At 38.4% G+C, this 24,451-nt stretch overlaps 1 protein-coding gene across 2 annotated transcripts in view; it reads right to left on the bottom strand.

The window, feature by feature from the left end:
• The window catches only part of MGST1 (microsomal glutathione S-transferase 1), a 413,587-nt gene that overhangs the window by 56,726 nt on the left and 332,410 nt on the right, over positions 1–24,451 (bottom strand). For both annotated transcript variants that reach the window (XM_059935387.1, XM_059935388.1), the window contains one exon: positions 14,697–14,806. In XM_059935387.1, the coding sequence (XP_059791370.1) occupies positions 14,697–14,806 (110 nt within the window). The remainder of the gene's footprint in view (positions 1–14,696; positions 14,807–24,451) is intronic.

Raw genomic sequence — 24,451 nt, 5'->3', positions numbered from 1 at the left:
GACTCCCTGACTTCAGACTATACTACAAAGCTACAGTAATCAGGACAATATGGTACTGGCACAAAAACAGAAATATACATCAATGGAACAGGATAGAAAGCCCAGAGGTAAACCCGTGCAACTATGGTCAGCTAATGTATGACAAAGTAGTCAAGGAACTACAATGGAGAAAAGACAGTCTCTTCAATAAGTGGTGCTGGGAAAACTGGACAGCTACATGTAAAAGAATGAAATCAGGGGCTTCCTTGGTGGTGCAGTGGTTAAGAATCCACCTGCCAATGCAGGGGACAGGGGTTCGAGCCCTGGTCCAGAAGATCCCACATGCCGCGGAGCAGCTAAGCCCATGTGCCACAACTACTGAGCCTGTGCTCTAGAGCCCATGAGCCACAACTACTGAGACTGTGTGCCACAACTACTGAAGCCTGCACGCCTAGAGCCCATGCTCTGCATCAAGAGAAGCCACCGCAATAAGAAGCTGCGCACCACAATGAAGAGTAGCCCCTGCTCTCGCAACTAGAGAAAACCCGCGTGCAGTAACAAAGACCCAGTGCAGCCTAAAATAAATAAATAAATAAATTTATTTTTTTAAAAAAAAGAATGAAATTAGAACACTCCTTAACACCATACACAAAAATAAACTTAAAATGGATTAAAGACCTAAATGTAAGACCAGACACTATAAAACTTAGAGGAAAACATAGGAAGAGCACTCTTTGACATAAATCACAGCAAGATCTTTTTTAACCCACTTCCTAGAGTAATGGAAATAAAAACCAAAATAAACAAATGGGACCTAATGAAACTTAAAAGCTTTTGCACAGCAAAGGAAACTATAAACAAGACAAAAAGACAATCCTCAGAATGGGAGAAAATATTTGCAAACGAATCAACAGACAAAGGATTTATCTCCAAAATATATAAACAGCTCATGCAGCTCAATATTTAAAAAAAAACAAGCCAATCAAAAAATGGGCAGAAGACCTAAATAGACATTTCTCCAAAGAAGACATACAGATGGCCAAGAGACACGTGAAAAGCTGCTCAACATCACTAATTATTAGAGAAATGCAAATCAAAACTACAATGAGGTATCACCTCACACCAGTGAGAATGGGCATCATCAGAAAATCTACAACAACAAATGCTGGAGAGGATGTGGAGAAAAGGGAACCCTTTTACACTGTTGGTGGGAATGTAAATTGATACAGCCACTATGGAGAACAGTATGGAAGTTCCTTAAAAAACTAAAAATAGAATTACCATATGACCCAGCAATCCCACTACTGGGCATATACCCAGAGAAAACCATAATTCAAAAAGACACATGCACCCCAATGTTCATTGCAGCACTATTTACAATAGCCAGGTCATGGAAGCAACCTAAGTGTCCATCGACAGATGAATGAATAAAGAAGTGGTACATATATACAATGGAATATTACTCAGCCATAAAGAGGAACGAAACTGAGTCATTTGTAGAGATGTGGATGGACCTAGAGACTGTCATACAGAGTGAAGTAAGTCAGAAAGAGAAAAACAAATATCATATATTAACGCATATATGTGGAATCTAGAAAACTGGTACAGATTAACTGGTTTGTAAGGCAGAAATAGAGACACAGATGTAGAGAACAAACATATGGACACCAAGGGAGGAAAATGAGGGGGGTGGTGGCAGTGGTGGTGGTGGTGGGGTGAATTGAGAGATTGGGATTGACATATATATACTAATATGTATAAAATAAATAACTAATGAGAACCAGCTGTATAAAAAAATAAAATGAAATTCAAAAAAAAAATCTGTAGACTAAGTAAAGAAGATTTCCCTGCCTAATGTGGGTGGGCTTCATCCAATCAGTTGAAGGACTGAATAGAACAGAAAGACTGATCCTTCCCTGTGTGAGAGAGAATTTATCCTACCTGACTGCCTTCAGACTCAGACATCAGCTTTTTCCTTCCTTTGTGCTCGAACAGAAACATCAGCTTTTCCTGGATTTCAGGACTGCTGGTTCTCAAACTAGGGCTAGACCAACCATTCTCTTGGTTCTCAGATTAAGGCTGGAACTATACCATCAACCCTTCTGGGTCTTCAGCTCACCAATTCTCCCTTCAGACCTTGGGGCTAGTCAGCCTCCATAATCATGAGAGCCAATTCCTTATTCCACTGTCTCTCTCTCATTCTGTTTCTCTGGAGAACCCTGATTATTATAGTGTGTGTGTGTGTGTGTGTGTGTGTGTGTGTGTGTGAGAGAGAGAGAGAGGGAGAGAGAAATTTAGGGGTGAAGTTGTAGTATAGGGGTGACAATATAAAGTGCAGGGCAACAAAAGCAGAAGTGGAAGTTTAGGATGCTGAATCATTTTTAGGCTCTATTTTTGGTTTTCCCCATTTTGTCCTTGAGAGAATCATTATTTGCTCCATCACAACCAGGAAGCAGAAATCAATAGGAAAAAACTCAACCACGCCATGTTGACTAGGTATTATGCAGGCTATCCTAGGCATTTACTCATGGACTACCACTACTCCACATCCTAACTGAGCTAAGAGATGTGGGGGAAGGAAGAAGAGTGCCATTTAAGAATGTTAAAGGAAGAAAAAAATTTGTAACTACATGTGGTGATGAATGTTAACTAAATTTATTGTGGTGATCATTTCGTGATATTTACAAATATTGAATCATTATGTTGTACACCTGAAACTAATATAATATATCTCAATTTTTAAAAGAAAATATCAAAAGAAAAATTATAAGAACAAAACATCAACTAAAAAACAATGTTTCAAACTTTCAACTGCAACACTAGAGTAATTATAAGAGACATAGAAAATGGCTAAAAAAATCCAATATACATGTCTCTGAAGAAGAACAAATGTTAAAAACAATAAGTTTTGTAAATGTGAAATTAAAATACCAGTTGAAACTAGATATACAAAGAGCATAAAGTGCTTAGGTAGGAAAAAATGAACTCTGAAGAGCCAATACCAAGCCATATTCTTTCAAAGACCACTCTTCTAATTTGGTTCTTCTGATTTCCTTTGGGCTAGGAAATCAAATCACAGAGATGATTAGAAGTTGTAAATTGAGTCAATATGGCTGAGTGCAGGACTGGGTTTTCTTGCCTCTACTTCTATGTCTCTGCAAAATTCTCTGATTTTATATTTGTTGCCATTGTTAAGCTCGCCTTCAATGTTTCTTTTTCTTCAGGTTCTTGGACATTTTCTCATTGAATTATATACCAGTGATTTTTAAGTTTTTGACACATTTGAGAACCTGATTTTTAAAACTCTGCTAAATATACCCCCCAAATATAAATACACACAACGCTTTTCCTAGAATTTCAGGAAGTTCCTAAATCCTTGAACTCTTAGAAGAGTTCATAGAATTTGATATATGAACTATATATAAGATATATGGACTCTTAGGTTAAGAAATATATAAACTGTTAGGGTAAGGAATATACAGAGCAAGGTCACAGCTCTGGTGTGAGACTAAAAACCTCTATTTAAACCTTTAGTTTAAAATCTTCAATATTTGGGGATGGGGATACTTGTGTTGAAGGAACCTAAGGCTCATATTTGTGACGAAGAAAGTTATATCTTGCAGGTGATTTGCACTTCTTCAAAGAAGGATATTCCAACCCTCTGAATGCAATCTTCTTTTTCAACACAGCTGGAAAAAACAATCTCCTTAGCATAGAGAAGAACAGAATAGTCTAAAGGGCCATTTTCCATATTCATTTCCTTTTAACCTAGGAACGATAGTATCATGAAAACTCCTTACATTTGTGTTTTACTTCATTTTTACCAGTAGATAGTATAGGATTTGTTATTCAAACGAAGAGTGGTTGGGTAAATTGTTCAAAGCCATGCAGTAAGATAGTGGTACCACCACTCCAAGACCTTCTAATTCTCTAATATTCTTTCAGTTATACCATATGACTGCCTGTATTCATTCATTCATTTCCTCGCTCATCTAAGAAACATTTATTGAGTGATCTGTCTATATATGACTTCTTGACAATAAATCCAATTGCATTACATGACTTGCATTTGTCAAATGCTAAATCTATCAAATGCATAAAGCTTGGTCCTGTTGTAGTTATAAAAGTGAACAAAAGAGAGTTAGTTTCATTCATTCACTGAAAATATATTTATTGAATTCCTTTTATGTGCCAAACATTAGGCTGATTACAGGGAATACTGCAGTGAAGTAGGTAACTTACAGTCTGGCAATGAAGATTTTAAACAATTAATCATGTATTGTATGCTATTAAGGAAAAGTTCATGTTGCCATAAATGTTTTTTGGAAGATCAACATTTTCTAGGGACTCAGAGGAGACTCCGAATTATGGAGAGATACTTATACTGAGACCCAGGAGATGAGCAAGAATTATGTAGTTAAACAGGGGATTAAGGGCTGAGGGAGAGATAAAATAACCTGTATCTGACCTGACAAAGTTTATATGAATATAATAGAAGAAACATCGATAGGCATTTACATAATTATTAAACTTATTTGATGTAAGAGGGGGAAAAACAGTGAAAAGAACATAGAGGGAAGAATTGTCTAGTTTCACCTGGGAGAATTTTTAAAAGAATGGTCATTTGAATTTTGCCAAGAAGAATAAATAGAATTTTTGACACAAAAGAGTAGAATGAATGAATATTCCAATCAAAATGAACGAGTGATACAAAGCCATGGAGACAGGGAATCATGGTGCATATTTAGGAAAGAACTCGTATAGCCAAAGCATAAGGTCAGCAGTACCTATAATGAGTAGGAAGAGATAAAGGGGATATGAAGCAAATATATTATAGAATCTTGATAGCAGAAGAAAAATCATATTAAATGCTGTTCAACACTTATTTGATGATGGTTTTCAGATCAGAGCAAAGAACATCATGCTATTAAATTTGAATTGTGTCATAATGACAATGAGGCATCAAGGTTTTTTGGATCAGAGAAGAAAGTGATCAGATATCTCTTTAAAAATGCAAGTCTCTTGGCAACATGGAGGGTTACTGGTCAAGAGAAGAGACTGGAATCAAGGAGTCCATGAGGAGTCTACTGAAATCGTCAAGGCAAGAGATATGAGATCAGAATGTATTAGTGGCAGTAACAACGGAATGTGGGGGGGAAAATGAATGAAAGTATGTTTTTCAGAAATAAAATGGATGTAAATTAACTTACTGGGTTGAAAGAAAAGGATTTGAAAATAAGTGCACATTTTCACACTTGAGTGACTAGAAAATAGGGAATCAAGAATGGGTTTATGGAAAATGAGGACTTAAGTATATATAGAAGGAACTGCCCAGTGAGCAGTTAGACACAAGGGCTTGAAGCACAGGGAGATTCTGAAGGATTGCAGTGCATTCTTGAGCGACTGACTTTCCTCTAGACTGTGCTTTATAGCTAGTTGTCATCTGGTAACTAGAAGCATCTTTATTGGTGTGGTGTCCTGTAGTTTAAGAATTACTGATGACTTTTTTAACTTTTTATTTTATATTGGAGTATAGTTGATTAACAATGTTGTGATAGTCTCAGGTGCACAGCAAAGTGATTCAGTTATACATATACATGTATCTATTCTTTTTCAAATTCTTTTCCCATTTAGGTTGTTACATAATATTGAGCAGAATTCCCTGTGTTATACAGTAGGTCCTTAGATCAAAAGAATATTCCACTTAATAATCAAGAGTTCTGATAGAAAAATAAATGTTTATAAAAAATGAAACCAAAAAGTTAACTCATGTATATATATAAAGTAATAAACCACACAGTATGAAACAAACAAACAAAATGAAGATACAATGAGGTATCACCTCACACCAGTCAGAATGGCCATCAACAAAAAATCTACAAACAATAAATGCTGGAGAGAGTATGGAAAAAAGGGCACTCTCCTACACTGCTGGTGGCAATGTAAATTGGTACAACCACTATGGAGAACAATATGGAGATTCCTTAAAAAACTAGATATAGAACTACCGTATGATCCAGCAATACCACTCCTGGGCATATATCTGGAGAAAACCATAATTTGAAAAGAACATGTACCCCAATATTCATTGCAGCACTATTTACAATAGCCAAGACATGGAAACAACCTAAATGTCCATTGACAGATGAATGGATGAAGAAGATGTGGTACATATATACAACAGAATATTACTCAGCCATAAAAAAGAACAAGATAATGCCATTTGCAGCAACATGAATAGACCTAGAGATTATCATAAGTGAAATGTCAGAAAGACAAATGTCATACAATATCACTTATATGTGGAATCTAATTAAAAAATGATACAAATGAACTTATTTATAAAACAGAAACAGACTCACAGATCTCGAAATCGAACTTACAGTTCCCAAAGGGGAAACGTAGGGGCAAGTGATAAATTAAGAAACTGGGATTACCATATAAACACTACTATATATAAAATAGATAACTAATAAGGACCTACTATATAGCACAGAGAACTCTACTCAATATTCTGTAATAACCTATATGGGAAAAGAATCTGAAAAAGAATGAATATATGCATATATATAACTGATTCACTTTGTTGTACACCTGAAACTAACACAACATTGTAAATCAATGTAAATCAATACTCCAATAAAAATTTTTTTAAATGAAGAAAAAACAAATCTAGGTTTCAAAAATATATTGTGTCCCTTCTTAGTACTTTTACCTGTAGGATCTTGTGACTATCTTATTACATTTAGAAGAATCCAACCATCTTTTTATGCTTCAGTGGATAAAATACAAAACAAATCGAAACTAAACTAAACTAGACCATAATGGCCATAGATAAAAAAAATATTCATTCTGATCCTGTGTTCTTCCTACCTGAATCAAATCACTTCAGGGTTACAGCTAGAGATGTTAGGTTCCCAGAAACATCAATGAGAGATGGTTGTGTGAAGCAGATTTTATTCCTTCCTATAGATTAACTCTACTAGTTAGTTCCAAACATGTCTGATTTTGTTTCTTTTGTTGGCATGTATATAGGTGAAGAGAGTTAAAGGAAAAGATTTACTTTGGGGAACTATGACTCGTAGACTTGATCTGTGTGAGTAGGGTAATAAAAGAGAGGATATATCCCACTTTCTAAGTCTGGGGGCTGATGGTATTTTTAATGATGATGGGAAAAATGACAAGGTGACAGTTTAAAAGGTGAGAAGCTCAATTTGTGCCAGATTTAGCTTGGATAGGTGGCAGTATACGTATATGCCCATGTCACTCAGGCAAGAGTAGGTGTAAAACTGGAGCACAGCTGAGAACTTACGTGTTGAGATAAAGATTTGGAAAACATCTTCATACATATGGTGGGGACAAGTAAAGAAATAAGTAACAGAGCACAGTTCTCAATCCTGGACCTCAGAGGAAGAAACAGTTAACTGGAAGAAAATATAAAAATAGCAACTCAATGCCCAGGCATTAAAAGGTGTCCATGAGAAAGGAGAGTTAGATGCTATCAATGGCAATTTATAGATTTGGGAGGTCATAGACTAGATTTTGCAAAAATGGCTGGAGATTTTTGCAGTCGTACGTGACGGACTTTACTCCATTACTGTATACTTTCGGATAGGAAATGCACGTTTCCTATCCAAAAGTTCTCTCAGGAAGATAGGTCAAGGTGAGGTAGATTCTATGACTTCTGTTGGACTTAAAGACTGTGACATATTCATGTATGTAAATAATATATCCTTCACAAGTAAGATGCTAAAAACATTTGATGATTGATTAAATTTAATGCAGCATTTGTTTAGCATCTGCATCTCTTCTTGGTCCTCTAGAAGACAAGAAGATGAATAAATCATGGGTCTTGCTCTCCACTGTCTTACAATCTAGTTGCAGAGAGAAATGTACATAACCATAATACAAAGCTGGATAGGTCATTTATTGAATGTAAATAGAACTGTCCTCTGGATATGTTATGGAAAAGGAAATAAGTTGGATGGATTGGGGAGACTCTCAGAATTGATGGAAGACTGGAGAACAAAACTAGAGCACTGAAAGCCACCAAGACCAGACAGGAGGCTAAGATGCAGGACCACCATAGAGGAATGATAGCAGGAAGGATCTGGTGAGGCTGTCCCTGCCCAGGTGGAATGACAATTTTCTGAGAACAGAAAGGGAGCACAGGATTGGCCTCCCATGAATCAGGTGCCCTTGGATAGAGGAGTGAAATGGAGAAGCGATCATCCCAATAATAAATTTCAGAGGACCTTTAGGAAGGGACAGTGGATATTGGGCAGCAAAATAACAAGTACCCAGGTAATTAGAGTCCAAATAAATGTATAAATGAAATACTTTCAGAGGGCAGATGAGGAGTAACCTAATTCTAGGGATAAATAATAAACATATATAACATGGATTTTCTGTGTATAGGCTATAGACTTAAGGGACAAACAAAATATCTCAGAACTTGTTTTTTGTTTCACATTGAAATCAAAATGTTTGCTGTGACATATCCTTATGCCCAATCGCATATACTGGAAAAAGGGAATACCCAGATATTATAGGATTATTGAATACCAGGTCTGAGCTGGCCTTAATACACAAGGACACAGGCCAGATTTATGCTTCCACATGAAACAACTAAATAAATGGAAGAACTACATGAAACAATAGTTTTCAACATACTAGACATTAGGCAGTGGAAGACAGGGATCCCTGAGGGGATGAAAAAGTGAGCTGAACTCTGTGATTGCTCCAGGTTACTGCACAGAGAGCTTACAAGCTCAAAGAGGGGAAACTGAAGCAGAGCTCAGCAGACGTGCTTAGTTGAGGAAGCAAGAGAGTCTGCAGAAAACAAGGCAGCTAGAGTTTGCAGGGCAGAGTGCTACAGATCAGAGAGTGGGTACCAAGAGGATGCAGAGGCTCCCTTAGACCATTCAACTGAGTACTGATCAGCACGTGATGTGAGAAAAATCACCCAAGACTCAGGAAAGAATCACCCAAAACGACTAGAGGAAACAATATCTGGAGCTCAGACATAGGAAAGGGGCCTTGTTCCCTGCAGTCAGACTGGAAAACCTCATAATTCATGAGGCATGGAGTAGGGTACTCAGAAGAGTTTTATCTCAGTAATTAGCTCTAGGTTGAACTCTTTTCCTGCACTCACTAACAAATCTTAAAAGCAAGAACCAAAAGGTGAAGGCCATTTCTAAGTAACTTAACTAGAATATCAAGTGACTGTGTGCCCAGAAATCCAAGGGAAGTGGTACATTTGGGATCAGACATGCAAGTTCAGAGGCAATAGCACAAGGCCATTACAGGCAGGTAGCCCATGTCAGCTACCACTGTTGCACCTCAGATCACTCCTATGGCCTCATCTGGTTTCCCTTATGACCTGAGAATGCTGAAGGAAAAAGTTGGTCTTGGTATATATGGCTCAGGCTGAACATGGGTCATCTTGGTATGTGTGGAACCAGCTGAAAATGAATTCTTACTTAGAAGTGGCCCTGAAAGACAGTTGTGAGAGGAAATCCTCACATTGGGCAGAGATTTGGTTGGGATACCCAATGATCCACATTGTGTAAAAAGAGAGGTGTTTCTATATATATATATATATATATATATATATATGAATCTATATACAGGTAGTGGAAAATGGATTGGCCAGTTGGTCAGAGGCTTGGAAGACAGCACTTGTCCCACAGAAGAAGAACTCAATAAACATTAAGACAGAATGACTCAATCAGTTGAGTTTAGCCAGTCTTGGCCAATGGCCACTCCACTGTCAACACAATGGGTGCAATAGTGGAGTAGTTAAGTTGGTGAAATGAAGACTATGCATGGGCTTAGCATGGACACTCACTCATCAAGGTTGATCTAGTCACTGCTCCTGCTGCCAAATGTTCAACCAGCCAGCCACAGAGGTTTAAAGTGATGGTAAGAGACGAATGTTGGGTCCAGATATGGCATCATTTCTCAGGGAGATCAAAACAGCCACTTAGTGTCAACTTAAATACATTTAACCCTTCTGCTCTGGAAGGGGCAGTTATTCATCTTGACCAAAATGGGCACAGATTTCAAGCATGAGTTTGCCTTACTTCCTATGCTAAGGCTTAGAGAATGTCTGACCCATCGGCATAAAATTCCATCTAACATTACTCCAGACTAAGAAAGTCACTTTACAGAAAAGGAGGTATGGCAGTGGGTATATGACCATAGACCTATCACATACGCACATACCATACCATCCAGAAACCATTGGTTTGATGGAGTAAAGGAAGAGCCTTTTGAAGGCACAAGTGAGACAAAAATTAGAAGATGATTCCATACATGAATAGGACAATATCCTTTACAAGCAGCATATATCCTAGGAAAGCAACCTTCAAATTGAGCTGTGCCCTCAATAAATAGAGTACATGAATCTAGAAATAATGAACTACAGTAGAAGTGGGCCCACCTGGGGAATTTGTGCTACTCACTCTTGAAACTCTGGACTTCATAAGTTTAGTGGTCTAGTTCCCAGAAGGGAAATATTTTCACCAGGAAACAAAACAAGACTCTCATGAACCCTCACATCAGGCTCCTTATTCCAAGAAACCAGTAGAGAAGGAAAAGAGTAGCCATATTGCTAGAAGCAATGCCCCCTGATCAATCGGAAGTGATAAGGCTGTCCTTAAACAATGAAGGCATATGTGTAGTACTCAGGTGATCCACTCAGGTGTGGTTTTCCCTTGCCAATTTTATTGATAAATGGATATGTGCAATAGCCATGGATATAGTGACCAGGGATTTAGACTCCTCAGGATTGAAGTCTGGATTATCAGTTCAAGTAATGTAAACCAAGAGAGATGGTAGCCAAGAGTGGGAGAAATGGGTAGCAAAGGATAGTAGAGGAAGGAAAGAAGAGTATCTATTGCAGCCTTGAGATCAATTGCAGAGATGGGCTGGTAATTCATCCCACTAACCTTTCTCAGGCAAGTTTCCCCCAAAAAAGAGACCAATCAGAATTCTAGAGAAATTGTTCCCAGAATTTATCCTGCAAAACAAATGGATCTGAAAAAATCAAGGGGTGGACTGTAATGGATGCTAGGAGCCTCAGCTGATGTTTGAAGGTCCTCAGCTGAGTCCTTCACTGGCATTCGCCCACAACAGGAGAGGAGTCTCACTCAAGGTCACCTCCCCTTCTCATGGGCAGCCCAAGTCCACTCATTGTTTGATGAATAGGAATAAAGGTCCAGCTCTGAAGATTAAGCCCAGTTTCAGAACTCCCTTTAGGATCCAATGAGGCTTTGTTGTGATCGCATCACAATTCAACCCTTCCCTCTGCCATTCTCCACCTTTCTCTCCATCACAGGTGTTGATCCCAAGAGCACTCCTCAATTAACATCCTGCATGGAAACTTCTGGCTCAAATTTTATTTCCCAGGAAACCCAACTTAAGATAGTTTTCTATTTACTTTTAAAAACATGTAAAAAAAAGATCTGGAAAAGTTCCTTATGAGAGTAAGTTCAGTGTCTTCTAATAACAAGTGATATAGATTTTCCTTAGATGATGAATGTGCTCAAGTTTGTAGAATCAAGATGCAATTGGTTTCCTCAACCAAAAGACATGAATCTGCAGTTAGGGCATTTTTCCCCCCAGATCGTAGTGGGCATCCTGATGAGGTGGTCTGAGATATCAAAATGCTCCTGAGTGTGATTATTTTAACAAATTAATATTTTTAAACCACTGATGAAAGAGATGAGAAAAATTATTATCTTGCATGATTCTTAAAGCTAATACATAAAGACAAACTTTAAAGAAAATTAAAATAGAAATGAATTGTTAGCATAAACACTTCCTTCTAAATCACCCTTAATCCTTACACTGGAATCAAACTGCTTTCAGCATTAATATACTTTGGGTTTTCACCAAAATCCCTCTAGACAGCCTTCATCAGCTGCCAATATGTCTCCATCACAGACCCAAGTAGTCTGTTCATTCTGATTAGACTGTTGGAGCTAATTTAAAGTATGGCCTTTGTTGTGTCTACAGAAGCCTAATCAGCTAGGAAGATTCTCTGTCACCCTGGCATCCAATCCGTCTCCACATCACTGAAGCAGAAAGACAAAGATAATGGCCATCAAAGTATATTTTCAGGCAGAGATGTGACTCTCCAAACTAGTGCTTAGTTAAAATTGTCATGTTTTAAAATCACTTCAAGGATATTCAGGTTTTTGATAGAAATTTCAGGAAGGTCAGAAGTGCCTCAGTTGTTTTATCTTGACTAGGTCTCACTTCCTAACTAGAAGGTAAGTTCCTTGCATTTCCTACAGTATCTTACAGATAGACTGGTTTTATATATATATATAAAATGGTGTATATATATATATATATTTTTTAATATATATAAGTGTATATATATATTTATATATATATAAGTGTATGTATATGTATTTAACAAGGTAATTTATTGAGAAAGTTTCTTGTTACTTTGAGTTTTTTTCTGATGCCATCTCACCGGAAAATAATAAAGTTTCTCTTCCGTCAGTAAGGATAAACCAGAATTGTGTTTCTAAAGTTCTGGGTTCTGCCTTACCACTACCCCCTGGTGAAGAAAGAAAGCCTTTTCTTCAGAGCCAGAGAAGAGAATATGCCAGGCAAGTTTTGGCTCTTTGAAGGTGATAACTACAGAGGCTTGTGTGTTAAGGAGACGTAGGCTCAGGTATCTGAGAAGAGGTAGAAACAGAAGATATTGAAGAGGGAATGACTCAGACTCAAAATGCCTGGTTAGACCCCAAAGACTGGGAAAGAAGACCTTTGGATTTGGGTTTATGGGATTAGTGGTGACCTGGCCACAATCAAATGAGTGATAGAACCTTGGATAGAAATGACAACAATTTTAGGAAGTGCTTGGTGAAGAGGCCTGATTTGGGGAGTAGAGCCACCATCTCTGAATAGGCACATAAGCCTGGACATCAACAATGATCTTCCTCCAATGAGACTCATGAACTCTAAACATATATGCTCCAAAGGGTAGGAGTGGGACCTCCAAATTAATCATGGGACTTTTTACTAATCCTTGAAATGGACCAAACTTTGTTTACAATATAAAGAGATGTGTCATTTCTTGCCTCTGAGTATAGAGAAGCAATTTATACCTATCATATTTGTTTTGTTTTAAAATAGTAATAGGAAGACCAACATTTTTTTGAACACTCACTTTGGACTAGACACCATGTTAGATTCTTTTTATGTATCATCTTATTTACTCCCCATGAGTTTAGGAGTGAGGCTTTATTATTATTATCCCCATTGAGACAACTCAGACACAAGAAAGGTAAAAAATCTGTCTACATATATCTAGTTGGTGGCAAATGTGGTATTTAAACACAGGTTCTCTGCCTCCAGAGCCCAGGATTTTATCTTTCTACTTCTTGATGAAGGCAGAATCTTTCAGAAATTCTCAATGAGTATGAAAGTTTGCTCCTGGGTACAGGACAAGCAAGGGAGGGACCTGAGCTTGGTTCCTGGCACCATGTGTTGAAAAGTGATGTTTGATTAGAGAATAACAAACATTATAAGCCCAGCCCTTCTGCTGGTATATCTGTTAATTCAAAAAATATCTAAATGTTAGCCCTTCCTTATTTATAATCTTCCCTACTTCATCTTCAGGGTTTTTTTCTCTCCTTTAAATTTTGTTCTCATCCCTGGAGGTGGCATGGTATGCTGCAAAGAACATGAACCTTGGAACTAAACCAGCCTAGTTTCATTTCTTTTTACTTTTTTTTTTTTTTTTTTTTGGCGGTGCCACACAGCGTGCAGGATCTTAGTTCCCCGACCAGGGCTCCTGCCCCCTGCAACGGAAGCAGCAGAGTCTTAACCACCGGACTGCCGGGGAAGTCCCATCATTTCTGAGTCTACCATTTACAAACTGTGTCCTTGGGCATAGTATTTAAAATATTTGAATTTAGGAAATTCCTTGGCGGTCCAATGGTTAGGACTGCGCTTTCACGGCTGAGGGCCCAGGTTCACTCCCTGGTTGGGGAACTAAGATCCTAAAAGCCATGCAGCATGGCCAAAAAAAAATTTGAATTTAGTTTTCAGTAAAATGAGGACAAGAATCCCTACCACATAAGACTGTTTTGTTGATTAAATGACACAACACGCATAAAACTCAGGACACCTCAATGACACTCAAAAATTGTGAGTCCCCTTTGCCCTGCTTTGACTGCTTTATTTTCCTGATGAAGAGGTACAAGTGCAATCAGCCACCAAGTCTTAAAAGTCTCTCCCTACAGCAAGGAGCAAGGAAGAGCTGCTCAAGCTGGAAATTGAAGATATCCCATCTCCCACGTGTATAATCGCTTTAACTGAGTCATTAAGAAAGGACCTCAATTACGTTTAAATACTTGTCTTGATACGTTAAATACTTGCTTTTGTGCTTTTATATTTTAAAACCAATACCTCTGATGTTTTAGTACTTGTCTTTGGGGATGTTTCTTAGGTTTAGAATTTGATCCCTATTGTAGGGACTTTAGGGTCCATTACCTCAGATTCCATAGGTTACTTTTAATAGTTCCAAAATACCGAGGCCCTTATTAACCTACCATAAGTTAGAGGTACTGATTTGCTTACATCACTGTGGAGCATTTTCTGCTTTTGGTATTGGTCAAACTTTTAAACTTCAGAAACAATGTGGCCTTATAGCAAAAGCACTAAGCCAGAAATCATGACACCTGGATTCTTACCTTGACTCTGCTACTCTCTATCAGTAAGATCTGGAACAAAGAGCTCTCTGAGCTCCTCCAGGAGGGCACAATTTCTCCTTCTTTCTTATACTCAGAGTCCAGAAGAGCACCTAGAACAAAGTAGAAATTACAAATAAATGTTTGTTGAATCAAGAAATACTTCTGTCAATTAGACAATCAATCAATACAGGAATTGTAGGCTAAAGAACTTGTTGCATTTCAGCTGGTTACCCTGTGGTCATGCTTTGGATCTGGATAGATTGTGACAGGTGAGATGAGGAATGAAAATGTAAGAAACAGATTTTTTAAGGCTATAGCTGCCGTAGGTAGTGATTCCCCTGATGGATCTGGGTGAAGTAAATTGAAAACCTTTTGGAAAGGATTCCCATTCTAGATGCCATTAAGAACATTCATGATTCATGGGGAAAGGTCAAAATATCAACGTTTACAGGAGTTTGGAAGAAGTCATGGATGACTTTGAGGAGTTCAAGATTTCAGTGGAGGAAGTAACGGCAGATGTGATAGAAATAGCCAGAGAACTAGAATTAGAAGTAGAGCCTGATGTGGTCAATTAATCTTTGACAAGGGTCCCAAGAATACACAATGCGGAAAGGATAGTCTCTTCAATAAATGGCATTGGGAAAACTGGACCACTATCTCATATCATACAGAAAAACCAACTCAAAATGAATCAAAGACTTAAATGTAAGACCTGAAACCATGCAACTCCTAGAAAAAAACATAGAGAAAAAGTTTCTTGACATTGGGTTTGGCAATAAATTTTCAGATATGACACGAAAAGCACAGGCAACAAAAGCAGAATAAACAAGCAAGACTACATCAAACTAAAAAGCTTCTACACAGCAAAAGAAACAATTAGTAGAGTGAAGAGGCAACCTATGGAATGGTAGAAAATATTTACAAATCAGATATCTGGTAAGGGCTTAATTTCCAAAATATATAAGGAACTCATACAACTTAATTACAAAAACAAAATAAAACCCCAAATAATCCAATGTAAAAATGGTCAAAGGACTTGAATAGACATTTTTCCAAAGAAGACATATAAACGGACAACAGGTACACAAAAAGGTGTTAAACATCACTAATCATCAGGGAAATGCAAATCAAAACCACAATGACAGGGGGCAAGATGGTGGAAGAGTAAGACGCGGAGATCACCTTCCTTCCCACAGATACAGTAGAAATACATCTACACGTGGAACTGCTCCTACAGAACACCTACTGAACGCTGGCAGAAGACGTCTGACCTCCCAAAAGGCAAGAAAATCCCCCACGTACTTGGGTAGGGCAAAAGAAAAAAGAAATAACAGAGACAAAAGAATAGGGACGGGACCTGCACCAGTGGGAGGGAGCCGTGAAGGAGGAAAGGTTTCCACACACTAGGAAGCCCCTTCGCGGGCAGAGACTGCGGGAGGCAGAGGGGGGAAGCTTCGGAGCCACGGAGGAGAGCGCAGCCACAGGGGTGTGGAGGGCAAAGCGGAGAGATTCTCGCACAGAGGCTTGGCGCCGAGCAGCACTCACCAGCCCGAGAGACTTGTCTGCTCCCCCGCCGGGGCGGGCGGGGCTGGGAGCTGAGGCTCGGGCTTCGGTAGGATCACAGGGAGAGGACTGGGGTTGGCGGCGTGAACACAGCCTGAAGGGGTTAGTGCGCCACAGCTAGCCGGGAGGGAGTCCGGGAAAAAGTCTGCAGCTGCCGAAGAGGCAAGAGACTTTTTCTTGCCTCTTTGTTTTGCGGCGCGCAAGGAGAGGGGATTCAGAGCGCCGCCTAAATGAACTCCAGAAACGGGCGCGAGCCGTGGCTATCAGCGCGGACCCCAGAGATGGGCATGAGACGCTAAGGCTGCTGCTCCCGCCACCAAGAAGCCTGTGAGCGAGCACAGGTCACTCTCCACACCGCCCCTCCCGGGAGCTGGTGCAGCCCGCCACTGCCAGGGTCCCGTGATCCAGGGACAACTTCCCCGGGAGAACGCACGGCGCACCTCAGGCTGCTGCAACATCACGACGCCTCTGCTGCCGCAGGCTCGCCCCGCCTCCTCTGTACCGCTCCCTCCCCCCGGCCTGAGTGAGCCAGAGCCCCCGAAGCAGCTGCTCCTTTAACCCCGTTCTGTCTGGGCGGGGAACAGACGTCCTCAGGTGACCTACACGCAGAGGCAGGTCCAAATCCAAAGCTGAACCCCGGGAGCTGTGCAGACAAAGAAGAGAAAGGGAAATCTCTCCCAGCAGCCGCAGAAGCAGCGGATTAAAGCTCCACAAACAACTTGATGTGCCTGCATCTGTTGAATACCTGAATAGACAACGAATCATCCCAAATGCAAGAGGTGGACTTAGGGAGCAGGATATATTAATTTTTCCCCTTTTCCTTTTTTAGTGAGTGTATAGGTGTATGCTTCTGGGTGAGATTTTGTCTGTATAGCTTTGCTTTCACCATTAGTCCTAGGGTTAGGTCCGTCCGTGTTTTTTGGTTTTGTTTTTGTTTTTTTTTTAACTAAAAAAATTTTTTTCCTAATAAATGTTTTCTTAATAATTTTTTCCTTATTTTCTATTTTTAGAAATTAAAAAAAATTTTTTAAGTTTTTTCATATTTTTTATTTTAAAAAATTAAAAACTTTTTTCTTAATAAATTTTTTTCTTAATAATTTTTTTCTTATTTTTTACTATAAAAAATTAATAAATCTATTTTTAAAAATTAAAAAAAAATTTTTTCTGAATACATTTATTCTTAATAATTTTTTTTCTTATTTTTTATTATAATAGCTTTATTTTATTTTATTTTATCCTCTTTCTTTCTTTCTTTCTATTTTTTTCCCCCTTTTATTCTGAGCCGTGTGGATGAAAGGCTCTTGGTGCTCCAGCCAGGCATCAGGGCTGTGCCTCTGAGGTGGGAGAGCCAACTTCAGGACACTGGTCCACAAGAGACCTCCCAGCTCCACGTAATACCAAATGGTGAAAATCTCTCAGAGATCTCCATCTCAACATCAAGACCCAGCTTCACTCAACGACCAGCAAGCTACAGGGCTGGACACCCTATGCCAAACAACTAGCAAGACAGGAACACAGCCCCATCCATTAGCAGAGAGGCTGCCTAAAATCATAATAAGGCCACAGACACCCCAAAGCACACCACCAGACGTGGACATGCCCACCAGAAAGACAAGATTCAACCTCATCCACCAGAACACAGGCAATAGTCCCCTCCACCAGGAAGCCTACACAACCCACTGAACCAACCTTAGCCACTGGGGACAGATACCAAAAACAACGGGAACTATGAACCTGCAGCCTGTGAAAAGGAGACCCCAAACACAGTAAGATAAGCAAAATGAGAAGACAAAAAAACCACACAGCAGGTGAAGGAGCAGGGTCAAAACACACCAGACCTAACAAAAGAAGAGGAAATAGGCAGTCTACCTGAAAAAGAATTCAGAATAATGATAGTAAAGATGATCCAAAATCTTGGAAATAGAATAGACAAAATGTAAGAAACATTTAACAAGGATGTAGAAGAACTAAAGAGGACCCAAGCAACGATGAAAAACACAATAAATGAAATTAAAAATACTCTAGGTGGGATCAATAGCAGAATAACTGAGGCAGAAGAAAGGATAAGTGACCTGGAAGATAAAATGGTGGAAATAACTACTGCAGAGCAGGATAAAGAAAAAAGAATGAAAAGAACTAAGGACAGTCTCAGAGACCTCTGGGACAACATTAAACGCACCAACATTCGAATTATAGGGGTCCCAGAAGAAGAAGAGAAAAAGAAAGGGACTGAGAAAATATTTGAAGAGATTATAGTTGAAAACTTCCCTAATATGGGAAAGGAAATAGTTAATCAAGTCCTGGAAGCTCAGATAGTCCCATACAGGATAAATCCAAGGAGAAACACACCAAGACACATATTAAGCAAACTATCAAAAATTAAATACAAAGAAAACATATCAAAAGCAGCAAGGGAAAAACAACAAATAACACACAAGGGAATCCCCATAAGGTTAACAGCTGATCTTTCAACAGAAACTCTGCAAGCCAGAAGGGAGTGGCAGGATATACTTAAAGTCATGAAGGAGAAAAACCTACAACCAAGGTTACTCTACGCAGCAAGGATCTCATTCAGATTTGATGGAGAAATTAAAATCTTTACAGACAAGCAAAAGCTGAGAGGGTTCAGCACCACCAAACCAGCTTTACAATAAATGCTAAAGGAACTTCTCTAGGCAAGAAACACAAGAGAAGGAAAACACCTACAATAACAAACCCAAAACATTTAAGAAAATGGGAATAGGAACATACATATCGATAATTACCTTGAATGTAAATGGATTAAATGCTCCCACCAAAAGACACAGGCTGGCTGAATGGATACAAAAACAAGACCCATATATATGCTGTCTACAAGAGACCCACTTCAGACCTAGAGACACATACAGACTGAAAGTGAGGGGATGGAAAAAGATATTCCATGCAAATGGAAATCAAAAGAAAGTTGGAGTAACAATTCTCATATCAGACAAAATAGACTTTAAAATAAAGACTATTACAAGAGACAAAGAAGGACACTATATAATGATCAAGGGATCGATCCAAGAGGAAGGTATAACAATTGTAAATATTTATGCACCCAACATAGGAGCACCTCAATACATAAGGCAAATACTAACAGCCATAAAAGAGGAAATAGACAGTAACACAATCATAGTAGGGGACTTTAACACCCCGCTTTCACCAATGGACAGATCATCCAAAATGAAAATAAATAAGGAAACACGAGCTTTAAATGATACATTAAACAAGATGGACTTAATGGATATTTATAGGACATTCCACCCAAAAACAACAGAATACACATTTTTCTCAAGTGCTCATGGAACATTCTCCAGGATAGATCATATCTTGGGTCACAAATCAAGCCTTGGTAAATTTAAGAAAATTGAAATCGTATCAAGTATCTTTTCTGACCACAACGCTATGAGACTAGATATCAATTACAGGAAAAGATCTGTACAAAATACAAACACATGGAGGCTACACAATACACTACTTAATAACGAAGTGATCACTGAAGAAATCAAAGGGGAAATCAAAAAATACCTAGAAACAAATGACAATGGAGACACGACGACCCAAAACCTATGGGATGCAGCAAAAGCAGTGCTAAGAGGGAAGTTTATAGCAATACAAGCCTACATCAAGAAACAGGAAACATCTCGAATAAACAACCTAACCTTGCATCTAAAGCAATTAGAGAAAGAAGAACAAAAAACCCCAAAGCTAGCAGAAGGAAAGAAATCATAAAGATCAGAGCAGAAATAAATGAAAAAGAAATGAAGGTAACAATAGCAAAAATCAATGAAACTAAAAGCTGGTTCTTTGAGAAGATAAACAAAATTGATAAACCATTAGCCAGACTCATCAAGAGAAAAAGGGAGAAGACTCAAATCAATAGAATTAGAAATGAAAAAGGAGAAGTAACCACTGACACTGCAGAAATACAAACGATCATGAGAGATTACTACAAGCAACTCTATGCCAATAAAATGGACAACCTGGAAGAAATGGACAGATTCTTAGAAAAGCACAACCTACCGAGACTGAACCAGGAAGAAATAGAAAATATGAATAGACCAATCACAAGCACTGAAATTGAAACTGTGATTAAAAATCTTCCAACAAACAAAAGCCCAGGACCAGATGGCTTCACAGGCGAATTCTATCAAACATTTAGAGAAGAGCTAACACCTATCCTTCTCAAACTCTTCCAAAATATTGCAGAGGGAGGAACACTCCCCAACTCATTCTACGAGGCCACCATCACTCTGATACCAAAACCAGACAAAGATGTCACAAAGAAAGAAAACTACAGGCCAATATCACTGATGAACATAGATGCAAAAATCCTCAACAAAATACTAGCAAACAGAATCCAACAGCACATTAAAAGGATTATACACCATGATCAAGTGGGGTTTATTCCAGGAATGCAAGGATTCTTCAATATATGCAAATCAATCAACGTGATACATCATATTAACAAACTGAAGGAGAAAAACCATATGATCATCTCAATAGATGCAGAGAAAGCTTTCGACAAAATTCAACACCCATTTATGATAAAAGCCCTGCAGAAAGTAGGCATAGAGGGAACTTTCTTCAACATAATAAAGGCCATATATGACAAACCCACAGCCAACATTGTCCTCAATGGTGAAAAAGTGAAACCATTTCCACTAAGATCAGGAACAAGACAAGGTTGCCCACTCTCACCACTATTATTCAACATAGTTTTGGAAGTGTTAGCCACAGCAATCAGAGAAGAAAAAGAAATAAGAGGAATCCAAATCGGAAAAGAAAAGTAAAGCTGTCACTGTTTGCAGATGACATGATACTATACATAGAGAATCCTAAAACTGCCACCAGAAAACTACTAGAGCTAATCAATGAATTTGGTCAAGTAGCAGGATACAAAATTAATGCACAGAAATCTCTTGCATTCCTATATACTAATGAGGAAAAATCTGAAAGTGAAATTAAGAAAACACTCCCATTTACCATTGCAACAAAAAGAATAAAATATCTAGGAATAAACCTACCTAAGGAGACAAAAGTCCTGTATGCAGAAAATTATAGGACACTGATGAAAGAAATTAAAGATGATACAAATAGATGGAGAGATATACCATGTTCTTGGATTGGAAGAATCAACATTGGGAAAATGACTCTACTACCCAAAGCAATCTACAGATTCAATGCAATCCCTATCAAACTACCACTGGCATTTTTCACAGAACTAGAAGAAAAAATTTCACAATTTGTATGGAGACACAAAAGGCCCCGAATAGCCAAAGCAATCTTGAGAACAAAAAATGGAGCTGGAGGAATCAGGCTCCCTGACTTCAGACTATATTACAAAGCTACAGTAATCAAGACAGTTTGGTACTGGCACAAAAACAGAAATATAGATCAATGGAACAGGATAGAAAGCCCAGAGATAAACCCACGCACATATGGTCACCTTATCTTTGATAAAGGAGGCAAGGATATACAATGGAGAAAAGACAGTCTCTTCAATAAGTGGTGCTGGGAAAATTGGACAGGTACATGTAAAAGTATGAAATTAGAACACTCCCTGACACCATACACAAAAATAAACTCAAAATGGATTAAAGACCTAAGTGTAAAGCCAGACACTATCAAACTCTTAGAGGAAAACATAGGCAGAACACTCTATGACATAAATCACAGCAAGATCCTTTTGACCCAGCTCCTAGAGAAATGGAAATAAAAACACAAATAAACAAATGGGACGTAATGAAACTTAAAAGCTTTTGCACAGCAAAGGAAACCATAAACAAGACAAAAAGACAACCCTTAGAATGGGAGAAAATATTTGCAAATGAAGCAACTGACAAAGGATTAATCTCCAAGATTTACAAGCAGCTCATGCAGCTCAATAACAAAAAAACAAACAACCCAATCCAAAAATGGGCAGAAGACCTAAATAGACATTTCTCCAAAGAAGATATACAGATGGCCAACAGACACATGAAAGAATGCTCAACATCATTAATCATTAGAGAAATGCAAATCAAAACTACAATGAGGTATCATCTCACACCGGTCAGAATGGCCATCATCAAAAAATCTAGAAACAATAAATGCTGGAGAGGGTGTGGAGGAAAGGGAACACTCTTGCACTGTTGGTGGGAATGTAAATTGATACAGCCACTATGGAGAACAGTATGGAGGTTCCTTAAAAAACTACAAATAGAACTACCATACGACCCAGCAATCCCACTACTGGGCATATACCCTGAGAAAACCATAGGTCAAAAAGAGTCATGTACCAAAATGTTCATTGCAGCTCTATTTACAATAGCCAGGACATGGAAGCAACCTAAGTGTCCATCATCAGATGAATGGATAAAGAAGATGTGGCACATATATACAATGGAATATTACTCAGCCATAAAAAGAAATGAAATGGAGGTATTTGTAATGAGGTGGATGGAGTTAGAGTCTGTCATACAGAGTGAAGTAAGTCAGAAAGAGAAAAACAAATACACTATGCTAACACATATATATGGAATCTAAGGAGAAAAAAAAAGGTCATGAAGAACCTAGTGGCAAGATGGGAATAAAGACACAGACTTACTAAAGAATGGACTTGAGGATATGGGGAGGGGGAGGGGTGAGATGTGACAGGGTGAGAGAGTGTCATGGACATATATACACTACCAAATGTAAAATAGATAGCTAGTGGGAAGCAGCCGCATAGCACAGGGAGATCAGCTCAGTGCTTTGTGACCGCCTGGGGGGGTGGGATGGGGAGAGTGGGAGGGAGGGAGATGCAGGAGGGAGGAGATATGGGAACGTGTGTATATGTGTAGCTGATTCACTTTGTTATAAAGCAGAAACTAACACACCATTGTGAAGCAATTATACTTCAATAAAGATGTTTAAAAAAAAATAAAAACCACAATGACATCATTTCACATCTGTTAGGATGGCTATGATAATAATTTAAAAAAGATAAAAAAGGTAGGCAAAGATGTAGAGAAAAAGGGACCCTTGAACACTGTTGATGGGAATTTAAATTGGTGCTGCCACTGTGGAAAACATTATGGTGGTTCTTTAAAAAATTAAAAACAGAACTGCCATATTATCCAGAAGTCTCATTTCTGGGTATATGTCTGAAGGAAACAAAATCAGTATCTTGAGGAGATATCTTCACCCCCATGTTCACTGTAGCATTATTCACAACAGCCATGACATGGTAACAATCTAATTGTCAATTGATGAATGAACAGGTAAAGAAAACGTGATATCTATATCTATGTCTATATATCTATGTCCATATCTTTTGCTTTGATATGGCATACAATAAACACATGCCACTTTAAAGCTTATTTTTTTCTGTCTTTCAAATGAAAATGTAAGGGTTATATCCAACATGATTATTTGTACTGTCTCCTGCTCTGCCTGGTTCTTACTTTCTAACCCTGCAATGTTAAATAAAAAGAGATTCTTGTCTCAGAAAAAAAAAAAAGTAGAGCCTGAAGATGGACTGAATCACTGCAATCTCATGATGAAACTTGAACTGATGAGGGATTGCTTCTTATGGATGAACAAAGAAGGTGGTTTATTGAGATGAAATCTACTCTTGGTGAAGATTGTTAAAATGCAACAAAGGATCTAGAATACGACATAAATTTAGTTGATAAAGCAGAAACAAGGTTTGAGAGATTGACTCTACTTATGAAAGAAGTTCTAGTGTGGGTAAAATGCTATCAAAGAGCATTGCATGCCACCAAGAAACCGTTCATGAAAGGAAGAGTCAATCGATGCGGCAAACTTCATTGATGTCTTATTTTAAGAAGTTGCCACAATTACCCTACCCTTCAGTAACCGCCACCCTGATCAGTCAGCAGCTGTCAACATGGAGGCAAGACCCTCCACCAGCAAAAAGATTATGACTGACTGAAAGCTCAGATAATGGTTAACATTTTTTAGCAAAAAAGTATTTTTTAATTAAGGTATGTACATTTTTAGACATAATGCTATGGCACACTTAATAGGCTACAGTACAGTGTAGATATAATTTTTGTATGCACTGGGAAACCAAAATCCATTTGACTCGCTTTATGGCAATATACCCTTTATTGCAGTGGTCTGGAACCAAACCCACAATATCTCTGAGGTGTGCCTGTATTTGCTAGCTTTTTAAAATGGATATT

The sequence above is a fragment of the Balaenoptera ricei genome, chromosome 10 (assembly GCF_028023285.1).
Source record: "Balaenoptera ricei isolate mBalRic1 chromosome 10, mBalRic1.hap2, whole genome shotgun sequence".
Lineage (NCBI taxonomy): Eukaryota > Metazoa > Chordata > Mammalia > Artiodactyla > Balaenopteridae > Balaenoptera > Balaenoptera ricei.
This window is presented reverse-complemented; position numbering and strand designations above follow the sequence as displayed.